Source organism: Magallana gigas, chromosome 7, assembly GCF_963853765.1.
Source record: "Magallana gigas chromosome 7, xbMagGiga1.1, whole genome shotgun sequence".
Classification (NCBI taxonomy): Eukaryota; Metazoa; Mollusca; class Bivalvia; order Ostreida; family Ostreidae; genus Magallana; species Magallana gigas.
The window spans coordinates 49742029-49769448 of NC_088859.1; the positions used below are offsets into that span (position 1 = coordinate 49742029).

Sequence of the window (27420 nt, forward strand, 5' to 3'; positions counted from 1 at the left end):
GTGTCAAGTAACAAGTTATGGTTTGTGTATATCATTTGTTTTCTTGTACACACACTGTTATGACACACAATGGCTTCCGGAATCATATGAAGCCCCCGGGGTTGAGCTTAGACCCCCGTCAGACCCTCATGTCGCCAGGCGACAACGTCTGTCGCGCGCCAATGTCCAACGCCATGCCTACCAAGTTTGCAAAATGAGTTTCGAAATTTTACTCCTGGAAGCTGTGTTCTGAGCTGTGTTTACATAGGGCGATATGTCACCTTACTTTGAAGACTCCAAGACTTGGACCGAGGGGTCCTCTGTCAGACGGCAGTGTTAACATCTCCAGACACTGGTAAATTCACTTGACATTGCATCGGCAATCTTCGCCGCAGTCATAACATCACAACAGTACTATCACTTAAACCGAAGAATAGAATCAACCATTTCTAAGCCCATACATTATAGCAAAATATCTATGGTGGTTGTTGTAGGCAAAATTATCCTTTTTTTCATTCAATGCTTATTCCAATTCTTTGTACATTTTAATACAAAAAGGACCATTTTCCATATTATGAAATATTTACATAACCCAGTGTCTTTGTCTGTGATAACACGTACTACGAATCAATTTGGTATTGTACTGTCCAATAAATTCAAATAACATATTGTCGGGGCGCAAACAGAGTTTGCATAATTAATATTCTGATATGTAATCGTATAATTGCTGAAAATTATATAGATATAAGTAATAAAGAATCATTTTTAGAATATCATCTCAGATTACTCAAAGAATGAATTCTTATTCCTTAATTAAAGAATAAAGTTAATTTTTCTTATGTCTGTTTTAATTTCGGAATTATTTCCTTTTTAGTTTTGCAGCCTTAATTTATTGTCGACTTCAATGTGTGAAAGTGGCAACATTTAACTATTTGATTTTGATTGGATTTATGATTTCAGAGAATCGATTGCAAAATAAAAAGTTTTTGTTATTTTTTACTTGAAGAACAATTTTGGATACTTACAGTTGGTTTGTGTGACGGATGTCGTTTGGTTTTTTTGTATGGAGGCAGAGGTCTTTTTATAGGGAGAGAAGATGTACGAGGCGGGACTCTATCAATCATAGACCGATTGTCTCAATAAATGTAGTGATTGGTTGTCAGATGTTTCCCGGACTAATTAATTGATTAACCGAGAAATCATTTCAAAAAGTTTTAGGAAGAATAGATGTTTGTACCTACAGAGGACCATCGCACACCTCGATGTATGTTCCGATAGGTTTGAGTTGTCAACAACTGTTGGGGACATATGCCAGAACCCTGTAACACCGCAATGCCAGGAAGAGCATGTCGGGCTACGAGGGTCCGTGGTTCTATAGACATGACTAAGGGAGGCCTCGACATGCCCGCTGGATCTGGATCCCGTGTTAATTAGAGAGACAGGCTTTGAGAAACATCCCGGTCAGCCACCGAGAGAGGAGCCCTGGAACCCGACCATTCTGTTAGAGTTCGATCGGCTGATGTAAATGTGTCAGTCATTCAGTAGAAAATGCCAGGAATGCCCCGGAATCATTGGCATTGTATTCTCCAAGACAAAAAGTTGTTTTTGAATAAGAAAAAAAAAACAAACACAAAAAAAACAAAACAGAAATGATGACGCGATGATGATAGTTGTAGTTAAATAGCATTATTGAAATACATGACCAAAATTAAGTTATTTTATAAAGCAAAGAAAGTTTTACTGAGTCAAAAACTATCAATTGATAAACATCAATAAGAAATCTATAACCATATCCAAAAGACTGTTTATAAAATTTGCATCTAAAAAATTGCAATTGTTAGAGTTAGAGTTAGATACCTATTGGAGAGTTATATATATATATTTCAGTGTTTGTGCTCTTTCCTAATGTCCCTGTCGTTTTTGTATCTTTTCCGCCTATATCTAAAGCATTTTTACATAAAACACTACTTTTTAAAAATACACCATAAATTTTCAAGAAATTTATATGTACATCTACATGTATGTATATTTTATTTAGATATCGAATGAATAATAAGAAATACCACAAATGTGTATGTTTACACTGAAATTATATACTTATATGTAATGCGGTATGATTACTCTGATATGTAAATTTGAAAGTGAAAGTTCAATTCAAAAAATGATGAAAAAAAAACCAACCATATAGTGATGCGCTAGTAACGTACTACCGTAATGTTGGCAGTTGAAATTGACCCAAAGAATTACACAAATGATCTAAGCCATTTTGTTTTATTAATTTAAATATGTATCTCTATAAATTCTATTACTACAAATGGGAAAGAATCTGGAATCATTTATGCTTATTCCATGTCTTAAGAAACAAAAATCAAGCAAGCAAACAAACGAAAATATCAATTAAAATACACAACTTTAAATGTTTTATTATAAATTATAAACTATTCATTTTAACATTGTGATATTCGTATAACGTTGAAGATTTTTTTTGTTTGCTGCAATCATCTCTTTTACCTTTATCAAAAGACGTATTTAATTCTTCAGAGTTAATATAAAATTAAAGCAGTAAGAATCGGCATGGTCAGCAGTGTGACTCCCATTCTTCTTTGACTACTGGAAGCAAGGAGAGACCGTCCACGCGCTCCTTGACACCATCTAGGGGGCAGCACTTGTCACCCTAAAAGTTCACTGACGTCAGCCGTCGCTTTTTTGGAGAGTGCAGGCATTGTTGGTTTAGGTTAAGTTCGTTTTCTACATTACAATTAGTAGAAAGTGTTGTCGCTAATTGAATGGTGGACGTATGGTACAAATCATGGTAACAATTATTGTAAAAATACATCCAGGAAATACCCCAATGTGCTGTAAGTGCAGAAAATTTATGTGAAGTTATAAACATTTGCTTACATATAGATACATTTCTAAATGTAGTTCTCCCTCGGTTTTAAAAACTATTATTACCATTCATATAACTGTAACAACATTTCCCGGACAAATGACTGAATGTTATCTGCTGACATATGAAGTGTGTTAGCCATGTCGGAATAATGATTCAGATTTAGCTCACCTGAGCCGAAGGCTCAATGAGCTTTTCTGATCAAGATTTATCCATTGTCTGTCGTCGTAGTCGATATGTCGTCGTTGTAAACTTTTCACATTATCATCTTCTTCCCCAAAACCACTGGGCCGATTTCAACCAAAACTTGGCACAAAGCATCACTGGGTAAAGGGAATTCAGATTTGTTCAAATGAAGGGCAACGCTCTCTTTAAATGGGGGAGGGGGGTTAATTTAGAAATATCGAAAAATTGTTAGTATTTTTCAAAAATCTTCTCAAAAACCATTTGGTCAGAAAAGCTCAAACTTGTGGGGAAGTATTCTTAGCTAGTGTTAAATCAAATTTGTTCAAATCGTGATCTCCGGATGAGGGTGGGACCACAACTGGGGACAGGGGATGTAGTTTAACATAAGAATATTTAGAAATTTTTTTTAAAAAAATCTCTATCTCAAACACCATTTGGCCAGAAAGCTCTTACTTATGTGAAAGCATCCTCAGGTAGTGTAGATTCAGGTTTATTCAAATCATGATCCCCGGGGTGGGGTGGGGCCACAATGGGTGATGTCAAATTTACACATAGGAAGATATAGAGAAAAATCTTTAAAAATCTTTTGGATAAGCGTTCAGCCAAAATGCTGAAACTTGTGTGAAAGCACAGGTTCCCTGGAGAAATGTGTGACTACAACGGGGTATTTTTTAAATAGCAAGATTAAATTCTTCTCACAAATACTAATACAACAAAGGAGCTTGGTATTTACCATACAATTATAAGGATAAAAATCGGCAGATTTTTAAACTTTTTGTGCTAGATCTACTGTACCTAATTGTCAAGATTTTTTTCATTTGATGCGGTAATGATGATTAAATTAGAGTTACAGCTTTTGTTGCTCGGGTGAATGATGTGGCCCCTAAGCCTCTTTTTATCTCTTACAACCGTTTTTATTCAAAGAGAGGAAAATCATAAAACGTTTATATGGGAATTAATAAAGTGGTTTAATTGATAACAGTTGGTCATATTGTTTTGAAGACAAAATACATAATTAAGCTTTTATGCTCGTTTGATGTTAGAAAAATCGCAATTTACTGGAGGCTGGCGTGATATAGAACTCTTTTGTATTGAAAACCCAAACAAATCAATTATTTTGACGTCACACAATCTATTCCGGTTTGCCGATACAATGTACACAAGTGCTGTGAAATAAACGCTGGATTTTGCCTTTTTGTTTCTCAAGTAATCAACTAAATAAAAAATAATGATGGTGTTTATGTTCACATGTCAATATAAAGAGTTTAATATATGTACATGTATAAACTGTACAATGTTATTTAATAAATGGCAGCCGTTTTTATATCTGTTAAAAATTTAAACTCATGCAAATCAAACTGAATAAATATGTTATAATCTATTCGAGATATTTTGAAACACATTCACAATCTCCCTTTAAATAACATTAAAGCATTTTCATTATCATATAGGTCAATGCGTTTATAAACAAATGAATCCAGTTGGTAGTTAAAGTTGTTTATACTGTTCAGGAAATCCAAGAGTATTTGTAGATTGTTTTCAGCTCACAAGATTGATGTACTTGCTTTCTTTTCCCCGATAATATTGTCCTTTCCGCCATTTATGGAAGTGTCATAAGTGAATTAAAATGATAGATCTTAATCTAATTTATGTTGGTTTCTATCCGATGTGAATCACAAATCAAGATTTTAAGGCTGTTCATATCTCAGTCCTTCAAATAAACAAAATGTATAACCTCTCATTATGACCATAGCTACATGCTATTATTAGTCCCCTACCGGTTTTCACCGGAGGGGACTATAGCTTTCCTCTGCGTCCGTCAGTCCGTCCGTCCGTCCGTCCGTCTGTCTGTCCCACTTCAGTTTTCCACACTTTTTTTCTTTATGCGTTTGAGGAATAATATGAAATTTGCTGAACAGCTTCAAAATGTCAAACAACAGATCAAGTTTACACTTTTGTAGCGTCTGGTTGACATATTTTCGAGAAAATGAATTTTTTATATTCCAATTTTTTAATGTTTGGGTTCGATATTCTGCATAACAGTGCATTGTTTCACAATTTCAACAAACTGGTAGGGGACGTGTATTGCTTATGCAATACTCTCAGAATGCATGTTTGTGTTACATTGTTTAAGTGCGTAGTTTTTGGTCAATTGAAAATTTTGTCCATTTTCTGTCACTGTTGTTGTCGTACACTTTTCATGGACCACTAGGCCACCAAACCTGACACAAAAAATCCTTCCAGGTTTGTTCAAATGAATGAAGTGCCATGCCTCCTTCCAAGGTACATATGTAGGATATTTAAGAAGGAATACAATTGGGTGCATTATCTTATAAATATTTTCTTCTAAAACAAAACAGCCATCCTTACATATTCAATTTTTTAAACTCCCTTATTTATATAATGTTGACGGTAATTTTGGTCAAACCATGACCCCAGGGGTCAAATTTAGGTCCACATATTGGTTTTAAGTTCATTATAGCAACCCACGGCAAAGGGGTAAGAAATTATCAAGACAACACGCTGTTTACAGTGTATATACATGTTTGGTAAATTTATTTCATAAATGGAAATAAGCTAGTGTAAAAAAGTTTCAAAATGCTTTATTCGATGAACCTTTTGAGTCAAAAAAGGGACCAACCATGGCTTAGGGGTTTATATATAGTCGAGGAAATTATATTTAAAATTGATTTTGAAATCAACTATTAATATTTATAAAAACTAACAAATATTTTGTTTTCAATTTATATTGAAACAAGCAGCTAGAATGAAGATTTTTCTGTTGATACAACAGTCACAATATGGGTTGAACATTCACAAATGCCTATTTGATATGTGAAAGGAAAGGAAACTGACTTCTTCTAAAGAATGGATCATGAACACTATATATAAAGTATATAAACATCTTACTAACAAATGTAGCTCTTATATTTAAACTCTACCGGTATATAAAATCATTATACCTCTACTTATTTTTCACTATATAAGAAAAACTCGATATATTTCGCAGATTCCCTTATACCATTGAGGGAGTCAGCAAGTTTCCAGTTCCCCGAGAGTAAGTCTATTTCCCGAGGCAAAGCTGGTGGAAATAGACTTGCTCTTGGGGAACTGGAAACTTACTGACTCCCTCAATGGCATACGTTAATTGTATGCTGTAAAACTGCCGCCGATGATCTAAACTAAATGATTTCGTTATTGGTAAAAAGTCTTATTCAGAAAAGTATGTTAAGGGTTTAGAGACATTTATTTAATCAAAGTACTCAAAGTACTGAAAAGCGCTAAGCCAGCCTCAATGCTACTTTTTCAAACCATTGTTAATATTTTAAAATCATAACTATACAGAAAGTAAAAGAAAAAACAGTTTCATGAAAATACATCATATGTATGAGATCCTGACCATACCATTTCAATCAATTTGAAGAGAGGAGTTTGTAATGTATATCAACTGATTAGTCAGCCCACTTACAACTAAGTTGGGATGAAAATTCGATTCCGCTTTTGTACATTGGAATTCTGGGAATGAATTAGACAGTCCTTGTTTAAGAAATTCGAAGTTATGAAACTGACTGTCCCTGGGTTCCGGAGTCTGCATACATAAATTTCTCGAATTTGAGAGGATATGTGGTGTAAAATTCAGAGAGCGATCTTTGGAATTTTAAAAGTCTATATAATTATAAATAACTAAAGTAGGTGTGAAGTCATACATTGTACCGCTGCACGCCTGTCTTCTACCCTACAGTTATAAAAGTAAAGCGTACAAACTCAATGTACAACTGCAGAATATTATTGTTCTGGTCGTTATATATCTTGTATTTTTATAGGTTGTATATTCAATTTTGATCTAAAATTAATATTCCGCTGGCTGACTTTATTTCCTTTTTTAAATGCTAACCTTGTTGATATATACAGTGTACGACAAGTTTTGAATACACTTGCTCAGTGAATGAAAACAAGACTAACCGTACCTTTTCACCAATTGAGACCGTAAAATATGACTAATTGTCATTGAATTTAAAATCGACAAATTGCACGAAAAAATCACGACATGAATCAAAAGATCAAAGTTACACAACAAATGTTTTTAAGAATATCACGTTGATAAATTTGTCGTCCTTTGAGGGTCTTAAATTTTTTTCTATGTAACTTTTGGAATAGCAACAAGACAAGGGAATATCTCATGCTTTGACACTCCGAGATCCGCACCACTGGCCATCCTTTGTTTACATCGCACAGCGGTCACCCAACATGCATCTAATAATAGCAGCATGGAATGTCGCGTGGCATGTGTAATCGCCAATGCACCCTAGACTTCACTGATATTGTAAAAGTTTGCCATTTGTTCGGATCTCGATTAAGTAAACCCACAACTCGACGTTCTTTTGCAAAACCTGGGATCTTGATAGAAACTTAAGGATATCATAATCTTGCTATTTTTAGAATTCGAGCGTCGCTCAGCATGATCACTAGGTGGCGCTTATAAAAAGATCATGAGATTTGGTGCATCCCTAATAAGTGCTAGCGCATGCGCTTAGCGCTTAAAAAATCAGTCGTGTAAAATGACTATTTAAGGACGGATAAGATATTGAAAAATTCAAATTTCAACAAATATAATATTTTTTTTTGAACTAATCATTCAAAACAATGTATATTTAACAAAAAATTGTTTTGTAACCCTTAGATATATTCAATACTGGGAATATGTTGATTCAAACTGGCGTATGCGTATCAAAACCTCCATATAGTGTCCTTTTTCAGAACATCGGTGCCTTTTCTTTTAAAGAGTGGGCTTGTGCTCAATATTTTGGCATACTCATAATAAGGGGTAATAGAAAACAAATTGAGTTCATAGAGAGATGACCACCCTTTACATTAGATATAATAGAGAGGTTTAGCAGACCAACGTGTACGTGTACTTGTACGTGTAGGTTACAAGTTAGAACTACCCGTACCAGCTCAATTACTTTTCTTGTTTAGCCGTTGTAACGTGTACTTGTACGTTTAAATGTTTTAATGTAATTATGGATATCCTCTCCTACTAAGCTGAGAATGTTGGTTATAAACGAGAAGTAGGAATTCTGCATGTGTTAATTTTATTAAACATCATTTATTATATATGCACATTTTTATTTATCGCAAATTAATAAGATAACGGAGCCATTGCATGTTTTGGAGGAAGAGATGCGTGAAATAAAACTCCAATAACATATTAAACGCTAATGAAAATTTATGTTGGTAGATATCAGTATTCGCATTGAATATTCAGGCTTAAGAAAAGTTAACATATTTTTAAAAATTAATAGACAACAGGGAAACAGAGGCTACAAGTTCGACCTTACGGGTACATTTCAATTTACACGTATGTTCATTCGGGTACATACGTGTAGAAATTCGTCATTACACAAACTGATGACGTAATGCACATATTTTCCGTTCTACACGTACACGTACGCGTACACGTTGGTTTGCTAAACCTCTCTAATTATATCATTTTGTATCCGAACAATTTAACGTTCTACAAAAATGATACATGTCCCTAAATTCGTGGCCAAAGTCGCATATAACATTTAAAGAACGTATGAAATGGCTCAGTGGTTAGAGCAACAGACATTGATTAATTAGATGACGAGGCTATTTGGGGTTGTGGATTCGATACCACCAAAACTTGAGCAGTAATTTTTTTTTCGGTTGTTAAAATATTCAAAACTGAATATAGTTAGAAATAGTGCTTTTGCAAACATGTATTATAAATAATAAAACAGATTTGATTGGGAAAAATTTAATTTGAAATTGTATTTTAAAACTAAACCAAATGGGCATTTGCGCTATCTTATTCCCCCATCTTCTTTCCATTTTTTATTTAATGTAACAAATAAAGGACAAAACTCCCCATGTTATCATTATTCATGATTACATCTAAAAGATTCGACACATTTTCTCAGAACATTTGTTTCATTGGAATATTTTGAGCATTTTTCATTTTGATCACTTGGTTCTTTTTTTAATCTAGATATATGTACATGTATTTTGTTCAATTACACAATAAGAACAACTGAAGTTATGTAAAAAAGTGTTAAAGTTAAGTACTAAAGCAAAAAGAAATTGAGCTTCTACAGCAATAAGGATATACGACTTGGTTCTATTTATGAATGTCATAATTCTCCGGAACTACTTGAACTCTCCGATGTGTGTGATGTTGAGTGTAGACAGATTGGATGTCATACTTTACGGTTGATAGTGACAAATCAACGGACGAGTGATTTTATCGTTATTGAAAAACGGCTTTCAAAATTCAATGCTTGTATACTCTTTACATAAAGAGTTGCATAACTATTTGAATATTTATGTCCATGCATTTTGCACGTGAACAAAGGGTATACACGCGATAAACCATTCTTATTTCCACAATTTTTTATTTTTTAGTCATTTTTTTGTTTTATAATTGGTGTTTAGCGGTCACTTGTACTGCTTGACAACCCGACACCACCGACACTGTGTGGTCTACCGCACACGTCCCCTCACACAAGTCAAACCCCGTGGTTCTGTGGCCTAGATCTGACGCGATGGCCATGTTCTCCTATAGATCACAGTCCTAACGAGATTACCCCACATGTGATAGAATCTTCAAGTGCAATCTAACTTACAAGACGCGGAAAATAAATAGTTTGTGCGGCAGGAAAAATAGCCATAAAAGTCAGTTTGATAGATATAACACAAGCTACAGCATCATTAAAACGATCTCTTCATTCATTCATAATCATTGGTTAGGCCATTTTAACACATTTAAGAAATAACAATAATATCAATACAAGAAAGAGTTTGCAAACTTTAATCGGTTTCAAACAAGTAATCCGTCTTTCTATAAATGCTTCATCCAAATAAGACATTAAAAGTTCAGAGCCCCTTGTGAGCTCGAAGTTATGATGGAGTGTAATTGTCTTTCAAAAAGTGCACTAATTATGTCAAATACAAGGAAATCATCGTGTTAATGGCAGTTATCACAAAAATGCAAATATAGACAAAATAAGAGCGACCGTTTTAATTACAGATATAGTTTCCAGAACTGAATTCCTTGACCCGTATCCAAAGCAACCAGACCCTTATCCAAACAATCGTACCCGGGAAGAACCCACCTATTAACATCAAAACCAATTGCAAGTTGGAAAGTTTTGAAATTACTCAAAGTACAATTACATGTACTTTAAGTATTTCCGATTGTTTTGTAGTGATTTTCTGCCGGACTGGTCATATCTAATTGGAACAGCGCCGGACCTGGCACCGATCCGTGGAACAGAAGAAGTTGTGTCGGATTACCGATCTACAGAACAGTAATCAGTCACAGGTGCTTGAGGACAGGATCGACCACTCCCCCCCCCTTCCACTTCCACCTCCACCCCCAACTGGCAAGTATATAGACCCCCGGGACTTTATTATTATTATTTTTTTAAAGAAATTATCCTTTTATGACATATTTCTAATCTAATTAATTCATTCATTGTCCAAAATTACCTAAAACAAACATTTTTTAAAAAATCAGACCCTCTAAACATATGTAGAGGGTTTGATTTTTTAAAATGTTTGTTTTAGGTAATTTTGTGCAATGAATGTGTCTTTTACTAATTAACAATTTTTAATTGTCAATGAGTCCATGACTAATTAATTAGTCATGGACTCATTGACAATTAAAAATTGTTAATTAGTAAAAGACAAATGTATAAATTAGATTAGATATATGTCACAAAAGGACAATTTAATAAAAACGAATAAATAAAGTTCCGGGGGTCTGTATACTTGGGGCAGGGGGTGGAAGGGGGGGGGGTCGATCATGTCCTCAAGCACCTGTGTAATTAGTTACCTATCGCAAATTGTCCAGTATTAAGTACTAAGTAGATTGTTTTCGGTTACTCGATTGACCATATATTGAAAAGTTTGATGACGTATTTTCACTTTTTAATAAATTCATTTCGGTTTCTTCTGTGTCTAAGAGAATGCTAATGCCATTACCATGACACGTTGGATGTGTCGTAAATGTTAAGTGTAACTATATGGAATGTGTTCATATGTAAGGATAGGACGGGAGAGCTGTGAGCTGTGACCGGGGCAGGGTAAAATTACACAATGCAACTGGAAGAATTACACATCTGTACATGTACATTCATGTACATGTAACTATATGAAATGGTTTGCAAGGCTGCTACATTCTAAAGAAAGAATAATATTCAAATTAAAACAAAAAGCATTGAGTTATGTTTCATTTGTTTACAAATATGATAAATAATACCAGGTATTTTAAAGCAAAAGTTTTCGCATAATGTTTATACATTGAATATGTATATACATCTTTATATGTATGTATGATTTACACGTATATGATATAGTCAACTCTAACATGACAAAAATATTGTTTCAAAAATTTCTCCTAAAATTAAAACTGGAAGAAAAGGTCTGATGTGGGCATGGTTTCAACCAGATTTATCCGGATAGAAGCTTTTCAAAGAAATGAATCTTGCGGACCGTGCCCCCAGACTGGTCGGTGTCGAGAGCAGACGGTCTCCTGTCACACGAGCGACGATTTCATTTCCACCATCTATCAAAGTACTTCTAAGTTAGATCAGTGGCTTAGGAGACACCATTGTACTGTACCAATAAGAGGGATTTTTGCATTATATCACAAAAGAGATACATTTTTTAGAACTGTTCTGGATAAACTAAGTTTTCTTTTGTTCTGTTTTTCAAACTTTGACTAAGAGACCATGGAGGGACACATATGCATGTATATTCAAAATCCTTTTTGTAATATGATGAGATTTGGAAAGTTTTATTATATATTCGGGGATTAAAAAATTCAACATTGGACCTGTATATCTCACTGACGGACGCAGACATTACTGAGATAAGCTTGGAGCCACGGGCGCGGGGGATTCGATATATTTATCTACCAACGCCCGGGATAAGCTTGGAGCCACCTCGCAGGGACTCGATATATCTATCTACTATCGCTAACCGGAGATTAAACAGCCATTTCTCTTTCCCAGAACGTTTCGATACATAAAATATAAAATAAATAAACGGTGAAATTTTTCAATTCGTGCTGAGTAAATCGTACCTTCCCCAGGGGCCGACGGCGGACTTGCTGAAACTTTATCTATTTTATTTTTCTCATCGCTTTCCATGAATGCAATGTTCCAAACCAGTTAGTTTTATTAAATCTATAAATATATAATTCGATATACAATTCTGCCTTTCAGGTAGTTCTGTTCATATCTATCAATATATATCACTCAGTATTCTATCCGACAACAACTAGGTGTTTTAAACGATCGCAATGGTTCTAACCGAACAGTCGAGTGTGGTCCAGTGATGTAGAATTTTCATTTGCACGAACTTGTCAATGCCCATTGTGGGTTTTTTTTTTATACTTGTATATCTTGCAGATCCATTGATGGTTTACCTATTCGGTTTATCTATATTAGTTATCATGAAGTATTGTTGTGAATGAAATATCATTTTTGTACAAAAATTACCAAAATTCGGGCGGGTATAAGGAAAAGAAAAAGTTTCTTTTACACCCAGCACATTTTGATAAAGCATCTTTTTTTTAAGAGAACGGAGAGATAAGGAGTCAGCGATTCTTACGTTTATAAATGCCTACAATCGAACAGTCTGTCACAGAGAATGATTGCAATGCCCGAGATTCTGCAAGATGTCAGATAGCGTTTATAGTGTGCAATATCAATCAGCTATATAGATCCACAGTCAACCCGAGCAATATGTCAAATTACATAAAGATAAGAAACAATTGTATTTTATGGCTTTATACTCTGTTTATGCACCATATCCCTCTTCCATGAGGCCCTCAGATGATCCTGGAATTAGAAACAGTCGAGAAAACGTCCTAACGAGCGGAAGATCTCTCTTTGGAATCAAGAACTCCTAAGATTAGTTCAAAACAAATAGCCCTGTAGTGCCTGCCCTCCATCGCTTTCGTCATAACGACCCTTTTATTAGACTATAAGCGAGTAGATTCACGAGCAGCGCCAGCCTCCGTGTATCTGTCCTGGTAGATACAAGCAATGTGCACATCACTAAACAATGTACTCCACTGGCATGCATTCGGCTAATGACGACCAGGAGTGACACGGAGCGGGCACCTGCTGCAACCTACAGGAGGAGTTGTTTTCTATCTGGGGCTTTCTTTCAGTAGTGTTATTTTACCCCAAACAGATTACTGGTCATTGATACGTGATGGCGGGTGTGAGTTTGAATTTGTTCGCAGTGGTGCTGATTGTTTCACTGAAATCTGTGTGTCCTCTCACGAAGGCTCCAATTCGGGAGACAGAGTACGGAGAAGTGCAGGGAATGGTCACAACACCCATCCAAGGACGGTCGGTGGCAAATTACCTGGGGATTCCATACGCAAAACCTCCAATTAATAATCTCAGGTTTGAGGTAAGATATTGCTGACTCTTGGCTCTTTTAAAACAGAGAGAGAGAGAGAGAGAGAGAGAGAGAGAGAGAGAGAGAGAGAGAGAGAGAGAGAGAGAGAGAGAGAGAGAGAGAGAGAGAGAGAGAATTTGTTTAAAAGTGTCTGAATTACCAAAACATAACGTACGTTTACGTACAATACTCGAGCAGACAGCTGACATCTTGTCTACAAGACCAAGCTTTAAAATAAAAAATATCTTTGATGCTGTGTATGAAGTTAATATATTTAATTGCGAATTTCGTCGTTAATCTGAACCTTCAAGGGATTATTCAATTAAGACAAATTAGAATCAAAGACATAACCGCTTATTTCATTGATGTGGCAGTATAGTCTCTTTCACTTATTGAAGACGTATCTCTAGCTTTTCACCACATCGACGAGTTCACAACATATCGTAGTAAGATAAGGGTTTTTTAAACTTTTTATTGCAAACGAAAAATGCTTTCGATGAGGAAGGTAGACGTCCATATGAATGGTTTCTCTCGTCTGAGTAGATGTCTCTCAGATAAAACAACTATTCACGGCGTCTATGACCCACATAAGTCGGCATTCGGTGAAATCTTTTGTGCCATGATAAGTTAATCTTACAAGAACAATTTTTAGAAATGTCTTATCTTTGATAGGCCTGAGAGCGGGAATTGTGCGCAAGGTTACAGAGCTTTGATTCCTGTATCTCAGCTTGTATCAGTTTGACTTTAAACATAGATGGTCTTTTTATCCTCTTTACATTCCGCTCATCAATCATACCCTTACTATCATATCCAACCAGGTTGTTTTCAATAAGCTGAGGGAATCGTCCAAATACATCAGGAATTGAGAGAACACATGTTTTTTGTAAACAATACGCAATCAATCCTGTTTATCCTGTTAGTATGTGGAGTATTGACATCAGATGTTAACCTTTCCCTGATTGGTTGTCTGTCCTGTGTTAATTAACACCTTTGTTTATCAGGACATAGGCAGACCATAATTATCGGAGATATAACCATTAATTACAGAGCTAAGGATTAATTAAAAGCATTACCCGTCATAATAATGTCCGATGTTACGCCACAGGCACCAGCATATTACAAACATAGCAAAATAATATACAGTTTAGTTTTTTTTTTGTACGGGAAAAGTAAAAATCAAATTTTACATTGTAAAAAGACAGGAGTCATACCCCCAACATGTTAATCTTTTTGTAAAGTTAAAACTACTAGTTACTTAACTGCTTCACAGATTGCAACGTATGAACTAAATTCATATTTAAGAAAAAAAACTGAAAACTTTACGTTGATTTTAAGAATTGTATTCATATATCAAACTTTTAAAAAAAGAATTTTAATGTAACCTCTATTACAGATACGCATTCTAGCCAATAATAATTGCATCAATACATTGACGCATTTCTAACCAATAGTAATGGTACCAATACATTGGCGCATTCTAACCAATAGTAATGGTACCAATACATTGACGCATTCTAACCAATAGTAATGGTACCAATACATTGGCGCATTCTAACCAATAGTAACGGTACCAATACATTGACACATTCTAACCAATAGTAATGGTACCAATACATTGACGCATTCTGACCAATAGTAATGGTACCAATACATTGACGCATTCTAACCAATTGTAATTACACCAATACATTGACGCATTCTAACCAAAAGTAATTGCACCAATACATTGACGCATTCTAACCAATAGTAATGGTACCAATACATTGACGCATTCTAACCAATAGTAATGGCACCAATACATTGACGCATTCTAACCAATAGTAATGGTACCAATGCATTGACACATTCTAACCAATAGTAATGGTACAAATGCATTAACGCATTCTAACCAAGAGTAATAATTCCAATGCATTGACGCATTCTTATTAATAGTAATTGATGCATTTTAACCAATAGTAATGGTACCAATACATTGACGCATTCTAATTAATAGTAATGGTACCAATACATTGACGCATACTAACCAATAGTAATGATACCAATGCATTGACGCATTCAAACCAATAGTAATGGTACCAATGCATTGACGCATTCTAACCAATAGTAATGGCACCCACACATTGACGCATTCAACCCAATAGTAATGGTACCAATACATTGACGCATTCTAACTAATAGTAATGGTACCGATACATTGACGCATTCAAACCAATAGTAATGGTACCAATACATTGACGCATTTTAACCAATAGTAATGGTACCAATACAATGACGCATTCTTACCAATAGTAATTGGCGCATTCTAACCAATAGTAATGGTACCGATACATTGACGCTTCTAACCAATAGTAATGGTACCAATGCATTGACGCATTCTAACCAATAGTAATCGATGCATTTTAACCAATAGTAATGGTACCGATACATTGACGCATTCTAACCAATAGTAATGGTATCCATGCATTGACGCATTCTAACCAATAGTAATTGTACCAATACATTAGACGTTTAAGTTTGTTTGTGTTGTGGAAGTCAGTTTTGAATTATTTCATAAAATAAAAATAAAAATAGATCCTTTTTGTTTCGAATCATTCAAAGTACTGCAGGAATGTTATCTAATGTCACATGTACAAAATGTTCTACATGACAGAAAAACTGGAAAACGCAGCCGGAAAATAAATATGATTATCTTGATTTTGAATATACGATTTTGGCATTTCATGGAATTCTTTATCTTTTTTTGGGTACTAAGCAAAGAGTACTTGTAAATAACTATCGCGTGATGTTTAGCAATATATGAACCAAATATTCTGATACCTTTTTGAAAGATAAGGGTAATTCCGTAAGAGTGTTTTCTTTGTCTTTCAATCGGAGAATATGTTTTTCAGTCGATAGATTATTTCAGTTTACTATAACATAGAATTTAAAAATAAATATGAATAATGGATGCATATTCCCCCCCCCCCCTAAAAAAAATTCTTTTGTCATAAACGAACGGCGACAGTAAGATCTCAAGACATTTAATTATTTAACGACAGAACGTTCAACCCGAAACCGAATTATCAAATGCTTGTCAAATAATTATAAAAGCCAAAAAAATTATCTAGAACCATTCATATTTAATTTCCATATCAAACGGTAATTCAATTGTCTCAAGTGTAGGTTTGTTTGTTTTACAGAAGACACAGAGGCCTGACCCTTGGGACGAGGTCAAGGTTACCGATGAACTCCCTCCAGCCTGTCCCCAGACCCCTGACATGACCTACGTGAACCTGCACTCCAAGGGCTTCAACAAGGAGGATGAAGATTGCCTGTACATCAACGTATTTGTACCTCTGGTAATCACCTCAGTTGCTGACACATGCCGACCTGCCAGTAATTGCATCGAGAACAGTTCCCTTTGAAAAAAAGATATTTATGCATTGAATCATTATTTTTTGAAAGAACGACCACACCTTTCAAAAAATGATGATGCAATGCTTATAATGACAGTTTTTAACCTCTATTCCCTTTTGGCAATTACGATTTTTTTTTTGAAAACCTCTGCCTTATTTTACGAGCAACGAGCAATTAACAGATGAAGCACTGGAACAGTGCATAAATATCTTTTTTTTCAAAAGGAACTGTTCTCAGTTACTGGCAGGTCGGCATGTGTCAAACAAGGAAGTGATATTTGGTGATTCGGTCCTCTGTGTTATGCTTAAATACATGTATCACAAAAATCAATCAATGCAATTTAATAGGGGGAAAGAAAGTGAATGTATTTATTGCACGATGGACATTAACGCTAGACTGTAGAAATCTTTTTTTAAGAACACGGATATAGTGAATTCAGAATTTAAAAAAGGCGGGAAGGGGGGGGGGTGATTCCACGACAACGTGTACAACATGTACAGTTATAAAGAACTTTTACATTACGAATGTACGGATTTGCTAATGAATAATAAAATATACGAGTATTAATTCAAAATTTCAAGTTTTGAATTCATTCTTTAGTTGGCTTTTGTGATTAGATGTTAAACAAGTATAGGCCTGGACGAATTTTCCATACATATTTTATACCCGAATTCGCTGTTTGGATGTAAGAAACAAATTATGAACATAGCAAGGTTAATTCACAGGTCACACTGACTTTTCAATAACAGAGTATTGTTCGATTGAACATACCACAAAGTTTTTTTCAGACCGTTTTTTTGACTCAATATGGATGTGCTTTATTTGAGACCGATAGCTGTATTCATTAATTATTCAAAACTAGACAAATACACTCAAACGCTGCGAAATGTATTACTGAGAAACACCTTAATATAATCATATCACTGTTTAAAAACGGCTTGGGCTGTTAATGTAAGTGTGCCACACAGTCAACAGATAGAATAGCGAGGAACTGATTCTCGGTCACCATTCGGTAACCAGTATTTGATTAGCATACTTTCACTTTTTGGATTTTGTTAATTAGCTTACGCGTATAAGAGCCCTGACGAGAATACAATTACATTGTTACAGTATTAGAATACATATATTTACACACCTTTTTTTACGAGACATAAGGCTACAATCACACCGCCCAAATAAAGAAGACACAATTATTGTGACCATAATATATGTCAAATTTGTTTATCAAACATATCAAAGCCAATCTTTTGGATTATAATCGTACGTAAGATAATTGAATCAGCGATATCTATAACTTTTAAAACCACCGAAATGTAATTTGTAATTTTCAAGCATACACTGTTATGAGAACGAAATATAATTATAGACATAATTGTTGCCCAATTCAATAAACTAGAATTCTGCATGTCGCCATAGCAAGGTAACAAACCATGTTCAGGGAATTCGCTCTGCTTTATAGGATATCGCAGTAACTAATTTTAAAGTGGACTCGTTCTCTCTTCGTATTTTATGATGGAGTTTTAAGAGTTAATATGGTTGAATTGATTACATGAGAAAAATAGACGTAGATTGGTATCACTAAACTAATGAAAAAAAGTGCAGTCAAAACTACTTTTCTGATATGATATGACGTTATTGTGATTCCTAGCACCTCTGTAATTGTTCTATATAAATCTTTCTTGTTTTCTTTCACAGCGGGGGCCAGCTAAGATGGCGGTGTTTGTTTACGTTCACGGGGGCTCCAACCGAGTAGGAATGGGGGCGATGTTGAGAGGAGATATTCTGGCGGCATTCGGAGACATCATTGTTGTTAATTTTAATTACCGTCTAGGTTCCCTGGGTAATCATATGTCACGACATATTACTTTTAAACCTTTACCTGATAGATATTATACGTTTTTACACCGTCTTTAACGCTCTCTTTATTCTACACTATATTTTGTTTTAAAATTCGGCTTTATAGGATTCTATGCGGCGAGGAAGGAGGGTTTGACAGGGAATTATGGGTTCTTTGACCAAGTGACAGCCTTGAATTGGGTCAAGGACAATATCGCCAATTTTGGAGGTGACCCGGATATGATTACTATCGCCGGACACAGCGCAGGCGCAGCTGACGTCGGGTTTCACGTGATTTCGCCATTAAGCAAAGGTACCGAACGAACACTTCATCAACTTAGTTATATGTTTTACAAAACTCATCCCTAAGCCCAAAGCAACAAATGTAGTATATGACATGTTGTAAAAACTGTCCATACATATAAAGTAAACGATCACTGGTATTTTGTCGGGCAGTCCAACTTCTTTATGATTTACTTGTAACCACTCATTCAGGGCTGTTCCGCCGCGCCATGATAATGAGTGGGTCCCCGATCGCATTCTGGGGGTTGGCCGCCCCCCACTGGAAGCCGGGCTACAACATTGCGGAGTACTGCGACAGAGAGCTGTGTCCCAGAAACAGAGACCCGCGGGATTTCCGGGACTATCTGATGAAACTTCCCTGGGAAACGTTCACCAAGCACGAGGTCACGCCCATTCCTACTGACGTGAGTGATGGAGTCTGATAGAACTCAACTATTCGGTTGTTTTTTTAGTTTGTTTAAGCTTGACTATCTTAACTCTTTGTTTGGATACTTATATTGCACTGTGAGAAAAGTTAACATTGAACTCTGTTGATTTCGGAGTTTTTAAATGCATTAACGATCCTGTCAGAAATGACTCTGTAAAAAGTTCTGAATTCATAGTTTTCATTTAATTTTTAAACAGTCAGAAAATGGGTTATTGAAATCCCAGGTTTTGTAGTAAAAATACATAGTAAGAATCTAAGTAAACCTCTTATCAACTGTAGAAATATTAATTAACTAAACTCCTTATCAACTGTAGGAATACTAATAAACTACATATTTTTTAGCGTTTTATTTCACCATGTATTTGTGCTGTATGGTAACTGTATTTGTTCCTCTGGTTATTATGAACTGCAGAGATATTCAGAGCGAATACTTGCAACCTCTTATATTACAATTCATAGTAAACCGGATGTTGGTTGCTAAGTATATATCTCATTCTGTACTTCGGAAGAAAAAGAAAACTAGTTATAGATTAACACAGTGTGAATATCCACCACTGGGATTCAGCTGCTGCTTTCTAAGTTTACCAGTGCTGTTGAAATAGGCAGTACATGTACTGACTTCTTGAGTCTCTAATTTCAGTACACGGAAGTGCTGACGTTTCCGGTCTCCATTGTTGACGGCGAATTCATCACTGAGCGCCCGGAAACGGCGATTCCAGCCAGGAGAACCAACTGTGAATCGTTCGTCTTCTCTGTGACAAGGGACGAGGGCTCCATTGACGGTAAAGCATGGTCATTATCACAAAGAATCCCTTTGGTTTTCAGTATATCTTAATACATGACCTTAGAAATGTGTTATTTACAAGAAAAACTATTTATTATTTATTATTTAATAAAAGTTGTTCATGCAGTGAAGTTTGTGCTGGATAATATGAAGAAAAAGACTGGCAAATTTGATGAGGAAACTTTCCGTGAAGTTTTAAAGTGGTACAAACCCATCTATCCCAACGTTCCAAACCTTAGAGGTAAGTAAAAATCGTACGACCATATCTATCCCAACGTTACAATGTACATGTACAACCTTATATATAATGATGAGTAGAAATGGTACAAACCCATTTATCTTGACGTTACAAACCTCGGTGTTGTTTAGAAGAGGAAACAATTGACATCCTCTTGTATAAAAAATAAAGGATACTGTGTTATATGTTTACAAATTTTAGAGGCAAAGCAAGCTTCTGCTCAGTGGCATTAGCTCAGGGCTGCGTAGAACTGTAGTCTTTGATTTATTAATGAAAATTTTATTGGAGACTTCTTTGTCGTCTCTTTTGCTCATGCTAAATCACCATACGCTTGCAGTCCAAATTCATCCTTTTATCGTGTTGATTTCATTTGTTGCTGATTCTTAAAATTTAAGCTGGAAATATCCGTGATTCGCAGTAATGGTCTGTATAATAAAAAGGAAGCAGGATTACAATCCATTAAATCCATGGCTTCTTTTACAGACCTTATTCTACACGAGTACGGAGGGTGGGAAAAGTTTCCTAACCACACAGAAGAAACCAGTGTACTGGAGCGCTACACAAAGGCAAGTACTCTTACTCTTCGTGGAGAAAAGCGAGAAAGGACTCTGAGAAAAGAAATAGTGCCCAGACGTATTCAAATATTGGACAATTTGTGTAAAAAGCAGTTTTTAAATTATCCTTTACTCAAAAGTAGCGGTTTTTAGCAAGTCTAGACAACCAATTGCATGATTTTAAATCAGATTAAAATCAATTTTAAATATTAGAGCAAACAAAAAATATATTTTCACCATATTATTTTCTTAAGTATTTGTTACGATGGAATGCCATCATGTTATAATGTTTTAAAGCCAATTTCAAAAGATATGATTAATTAATGATGGAAATATACACAGGATAAATCTCTGCCATTCCGTCAATTGAAAGGTGACTGAAAGGTAACTGAAATTAACTGAATGGCATATCTGTGCCATTCAGTCACACTTTTCATACCATTCAGTTATCATTCAGTTAACTAAATGGCAGAGCTTCATCCTGTGATATAAAATACTCTAAACCTACTGTTGTTGTTATATACTAGTACATTTTTTTAAAAGATAAACTTGTTCAGTTACGCCAATTACGCCAATTTTGTTAAAAACAAGTTTTTCATAGAATTTCAATATCAGAGACAATTTTAGCGATTGAGTAAAATAATTTGAATATCCCCGACAATGTAGATGGACAGTGATAATTAGAATATCCCTGACATTGTAGATGGAGAGTGACATTGTCTTTGTGGCTCCAATGGTCAAGCTAGCTGACCTTCTGACGTTGGCAGATGTCAAGGACATCACTTTCTTTTCCTTTGACTACCGGTCGCCGTCCTCCCCATTACAGGAGTGGGAGGGTAAGCATTTTATAAATTTACATGCCAGCGATGGTACACGTAAATCACTAATGCATCGAATTGGGCTTTTTAGCTCACCTGAGCCAAAGGCTCAAGTGAGCTTTTCTGATCACAATTTGTCCGTTGTCTGTCGTTGTCGTCGTCGTCGTTGTCGTTGTTGTCGTTGTTAACTTTTCACATTTTCATCTTCTTCTCAAGAACCACTGGACAGATTTCAACCAAATTTGGCACAAAGCACCACTAGGTGAAGGGGATTCAAGTTTGTTCAAATGAAGTGCCACGCCCTTTTTAAAGGGGAGATAATTGAGAATTATTAAAAATTTGTTGGTATTTTTCAAAAATCTTCTTCTCAAAAACTATTCAGCCGGAAACGCTTAAACTTGTGTGGAGGCATCCTCAGGTAGTGTAGATTCACGTTTGTTCAAATCATGGTCCCCGGGGGTAGGGAGGGGCCACAAGAGGGGGATCAAGTTTTACATAGGAATATATAGAGAAAATCTATAAAAATCTTCTTCTCAAAAACTATCAGGCCAGAAAAGCTCAAATGAAAATGGGAGCATCCTCAGGTAGTGTAGATTCAAGTTTGTTCAAATCATGGTTCCCGGGGGTAAGGTGGGGCCACAATTGGGGGATCAAGTTTTACATAGGAATATATGGAGAAAATCTTTAAAAATCTTCTTCTCAAAAACTATTAGGCCAGAAAAGCTCAAATTTAAATGGAAGCATCCTCAGGAAGTGTAGATTCAAAATTGTTCAAATCATGGTTCCCGGGGGTAGGGTGGGGCCACAATTGGGGGATCAAGTTTTACATAGGAATATATAGAGAAAATCTTTAAGAATCTTCTTCTCAAAAACTATTAGGCCAGAAAAGCTCAAATTAAATTGGAAGCATGCTCAGGAAATGTAGATTTAAGTTTGTACAAATCATGGTTCCCGGGAGTAGGATGAGGCCACAATTGGGGGATCAAGTTTAACATAGGAATTTATAGAGAAAATCTTTAAAAATCCTCTTCTCAAAAACTACAAGGCCAGGAAAGCTCAACTTTGAGTGGAAGCATCCGCAGGTAGTGTAGATTCAAGTTTGTTTAAATCATGGTCCCCGGGGGTGGGGTGGGGCCACAATAGGGGGATCATGTTTTAAATAGGAATATATAGAGAAAATCTTTAAAAATCCTCTTCTCAAAAACTATTTGGCCAGAAAAGCTCAAATTAAAATGGAAGCATCCTCAGGTAGTGTAGATTCAAGTCTGTTCAAATCATGATCCCCGGGGGTAGGGTGGGGCCACAATTGGGGGATCAGGTTTTACATAGGAATATATAGAGAGAAAATCTTTAAAAATCTTATTCTCAAAAACTGTTAGGCCAGATAGGCTCAAATTAAAATGGAAGCATCCTCAGGTAGTGTAGATTCACGTTTCTTCAAATCATAGTCCCCGGGTGTAGGGTGGGGCCACAATTGGGGGATCAATTTTTATATAAGAGTAAAAAGAGAAAATCTTTTTAAAAATTTCTTTTAATAACTATTTGGCCAAGAAATCTCAAATTGGCATGTAACCATCCTCAGATAATGTAGATTCAAGTTTGTTCAAATCATGGTTCCTGGGGGTAGGGCGGGGCCACAATGGGGGATACATTTTTATATATAGAGAAAATCTTTAAAAGTCTTCTTTTCAAAAGTATTAGGCCAGGAAAGCCCAAATTTGAGTGGAGGCATCCCCAGATCATATAGATTCAAGTTTGTTTAAATAATAGTCCAGGGGTAGGGTGAGGCCACAATGGGGAATGAAATCTTACTTAGGAACATATAGAGAAAATCTTTCAAAATCTTCTTTTTAAAGACTATTTGGCCAGAAAAGCTTAAACTTGTGTAGAGGCATCCTTGGGTAGTGAAAATTCAAGTTTGCAAAATCACTAGTAGTAGGGCGGGACCGTGATGGCGGTTTGAATTTATACGTAGGAATATATAGAGAAAATCTTTAAAAATATTCTGGGAAAGTTTTTGGTCCAAAACTCAGTACATAGTGTGAAAGCACAGGTTATGAGATTAAAGGTAGATTTAAGTTTGATGAAACCATGATTCCCTAGAGAATAGTGGGGCCACGAAATGGGGGGGGGGGGTATATAGGAATAGAGAAAAATCTTAGAGGTACAACAACAAAAGGGGCTTGGTATTTACCAAAAAATAAGAGGTGGATAAAAATTGGCAGATTTTCAATTTTTTTTTAGCAAGATCTACTGTACTCATTTGTCAAGCTATTTTGATACTGTAATGAATTAAGGCAATTGTTGCTCAGGTGAGCGATGTGGCCCCTGGGCCTCTTGTTTAAGATGAAATGAGAAAAGCGTATTTTTTGTACACGTTACTGTGAACAAAAAAAAATCAACCACAAACAATAGAAAGAAAAGAAAAAAGATAACTAAAGAATACATGTACACATGCTCTTATACTTTTGGTGTTTGTTGAAGGAGTTCCCCATGGTGCAGATCTGTTCTATATATTTGGTATTCCGTACACTGGAGTCCCTCCTTACAAAAAACAAGACATAGAGGCCAGTAGTCTGATGATGACCATGTGGTCCAACTACGTCAAAACAGGGTGGGTAGTAACTGTACGTCAAAACAGGATGGGTAGCAACTGTACGTCAAAACAGGGTCAGTAGTAACTGTACGTCAAAACAGGATGGGTAGCAACTGTACGTCAAAACAGGATCAGTTGTGACTGTACGTCAAAACAGGATGGGTAGTAACTGTACGTCAAAACAGGGTGGGTAGTAACTGTACGTCAAAACAGGATCAGTTGTGACTGTACGTCAAAACAGGATGGGTAGTAACTGTACGTCAAAACAGGGTGGGTAGTAACTGTACATCAAAACAGGGGGGGTAGTAACTGTACGTCAACTGTACATCAAAACAGGGGGGTAGTAACTGTACGTCAACTGTACATCACAACAGGGGGGTAGTAACTGTACGTCAAAACAGGGGGGTAGTAACTGTACGTCAAAACAGGGTGGGTAGTAACTGTACGTCAAAACAGGATGGGTAGTAACTGTACGTCAAAACAGGATGGGTAGTAACTGTACGTCAAAACAGGGTCAGTAGTAACTGTACATCAAAACAGGGTCAGTAGTAACTGTACATCAAAACAGGGTCAGTAGTAACTGTACATCAAACAGGGTCAGTAGTAACTGTACGTCAAAACAGGGTGGGTAGTAACTGTACGTCAAAACAGGGGGGTAGTAACTGTACGTCAAAACAAACATTGCAATGTGACGTAGGCCTATCTATTTCCATACTGGCCATTCAGCCATTGCTCTTTGAAATCAACAAGACTTGTCTGGCTTTTGGGCTAAGACTACGCAATTGGTGCATATTTCACTTGAAACCAGCGTCATTTTTAGCTTGTTTTGACGCAAGAAATAGATAGTTACGTTAGAGTTTTGACGGTAACTAAAATAAACATAGCACAAAGTAACCATTATACATGTATATAATAAGAGAAACATTTAAAGTAACGAGTTTAGAAAAACATGTACAAAATTGGTTCATTGTAATTTGAACTTTCCTGTCTAAATTCTGATTTTATTTTACTTTTTAAGGATATTCTCAACTAACTCTACGCCATTTGTAAAGTACCAGAACTCTAGATCCTACAGCAAGTTGTTATTGGAGGACGGGAACTTGACTGTTAGATCCCAGGACAACTACAATGCCCAGAGAATGGCCTTCTGGAACTCCTTACTGCCTACCCTGGGGAATTCCCGCTTGGCCACCTGCTCTTCCGCCGGGCGACCCCACCCAGTGGTCTCCCTTGTTACCAGTGCCATCTGTTTTATACTTTACGTGTGCAAAGTACATTTATGATACACATCCGGAACAATAATTGTATTAGGGTAACGTGCGTGTGTGCTATAGGCGACCGTCGAGGAAAGAATCTGCCTCATCACTGTGATACAGAGAGAGAGAGAGAGAGAGAGAGAGAGAGAGAGAGAGAGAGAGAGAGAGAGAGAGAGAGAGAGAGAGAGAGAGAGAGAGAGAGAGAGGATTTCTTTTGTCAAATGAGAGGAAAGCAGTGCAATAGATGGAATAGTGTTGATACGTGTATCTTTTCTTTAAAAACGTTTTCTGAGTACGATACAGTACTGGTACTAATTGTATGTGTGTGTAACTGTGTTTACAAAAGATTAATTCGGAACACTAGTTATACTGTCTTCACTGTCTTATGCATAGTAGAACATTTTGCTCAAAAGTATACATAATATGATGTGTTTGTGTTGGAGTCGGGGTCTGTGTATGCTGGTACTTTATTCTCGGTAAGATTGTGGGCCACACTACAGCTTTTCCTGACTCTGCGGAAAAAACGGCCCGATCTGTGCAGGGGATGTCCGAGATATTCTGGTCAGACTATATAAAGTGAAAGTAGCAGATTGTGTTGGTGTTTTCGACTTGACTAAGAGTGCAAGTACAAAGAATGTTAGCGTGTAACACGTGCCTCTGTGCCCAGGCAATCTGGTCTCTCAGTAATTTCTCGTGATACTATCATAAAAAGAGCAATTACATTCAAATGCGCGGATATAGGGGGAGTTCGGGTGGCGACCAGCCCCCCCCCCCCCCCCTCCTCTGACACATTAACTGTAAAATTAACGAAAAATACTCCCTCTCCCCGTGGAAAACAAATCGTCCCTCGTTCGTCTTTACCCCGTGGACAAAATTTCTGGATCCACGCAAGACTCATGTAAAATTCATATGAGAATTTTGCGCGTAAAATTTGTGTGAGAATAATATTTATTATAATTAATTAAGATTTTTATAGGTGAAATAAGCGAACTGCGCTTTCCGTAGATTTTACAGGAAGCATAATTAGCTGTGTATTGTGTGTATATTATTTGTAAGTTATTATTTATTATGTTAAATATGAGAAAGTGATTGTTGTTAGCAGGCCGCTGTTAAATCACGTCTGTTTTGTGATTATTGTGTGCTGTTATGACAGAGTGTACAGAATTATCTACGCGACAAGTCGCAGCTCTGTCTCAAATTTCTTATGATAAAATATATATTTTTTAAGTTAGAACTTGTGTTCATTTTTTCTTATTCATTGAGTGAATTGAGAGTTTTGGTTTTAATTTGGGCGTTTATGATAAAGGAAAATGATACAATTATTGGTGTTTTGAGGTCATTGCGATGATTTAGCTAGAGAAATACAAAACTCACCCAATTCTTTGTAATCGTTCAGTTATTGAATTTGATGATTTTGACGTCATTAATGTAGCAAAAGTACTCATAGTGGGATTACCCCGTGCCAGTTTCATATCGTTATCGACTTGAAATCGCTGAAACTACATTATGTCTGTATTGTATTCTCAGCCCGCCTATTTAATCTAATATTTTATTTCTTTTTACACTTGCACTTTACACGCAAAATGTTTCGACCTCTTTGATAAGATATCAATTTAACTCCTTCAGACTTTGAGAAACAAAATTGAATAAAGTAAAACGTTCTACGTTAAGGAAATAGTTTTTATACTCTCTATCGTACATACGATGAGAATCAACAGAT

The 27420-nt window shown here is 36.0% G+C and overlaps 1 protein-coding gene across 2 annotated transcripts; it reads left to right on the forward strand.

Moving 5' to 3' along the window:
* The first annotated feature begins 13022 nt into the window (after positions 1 to 13022).
* LOC105346178 (neuroligin-4, Y-linked) lies at positions 13023 to 26934 on the forward strand. 2 transcript variants are annotated; one of them, XM_066066022.1, is made up of 11 exons: positions 13023 to 13504; positions 16672 to 16830; positions 18584 to 18728; positions 18852 to 19037; positions 19220 to 19431; positions 20095 to 20236; positions 20366 to 20479; positions 20960 to 21042; positions 21734 to 21866; positions 24333 to 24462; positions 25463 to 26934. In XM_066066022.1, the coding sequence occupies exons 1-11, from the start codon at positions 13301 to 13303 to the stop codon at positions 25725 to 25727; spliced, it is 1773 nt and encodes a 590-aa protein (XP_065922094.1). In that variant the 5' UTR covers positions 13023 to 13300; the 3' UTR covers positions 25728 to 26934. The 2 variants fall into 2 exon arrangements, with proteins under 2 accessions (XP_065922094.1, XP_065922093.1); XM_066066021.1 differs by having other exon boundaries at positions 13024 to 13504; positions 20354 to 20479.
* Positions 26935 to 27420: the final 486 nt, after the last annotated feature.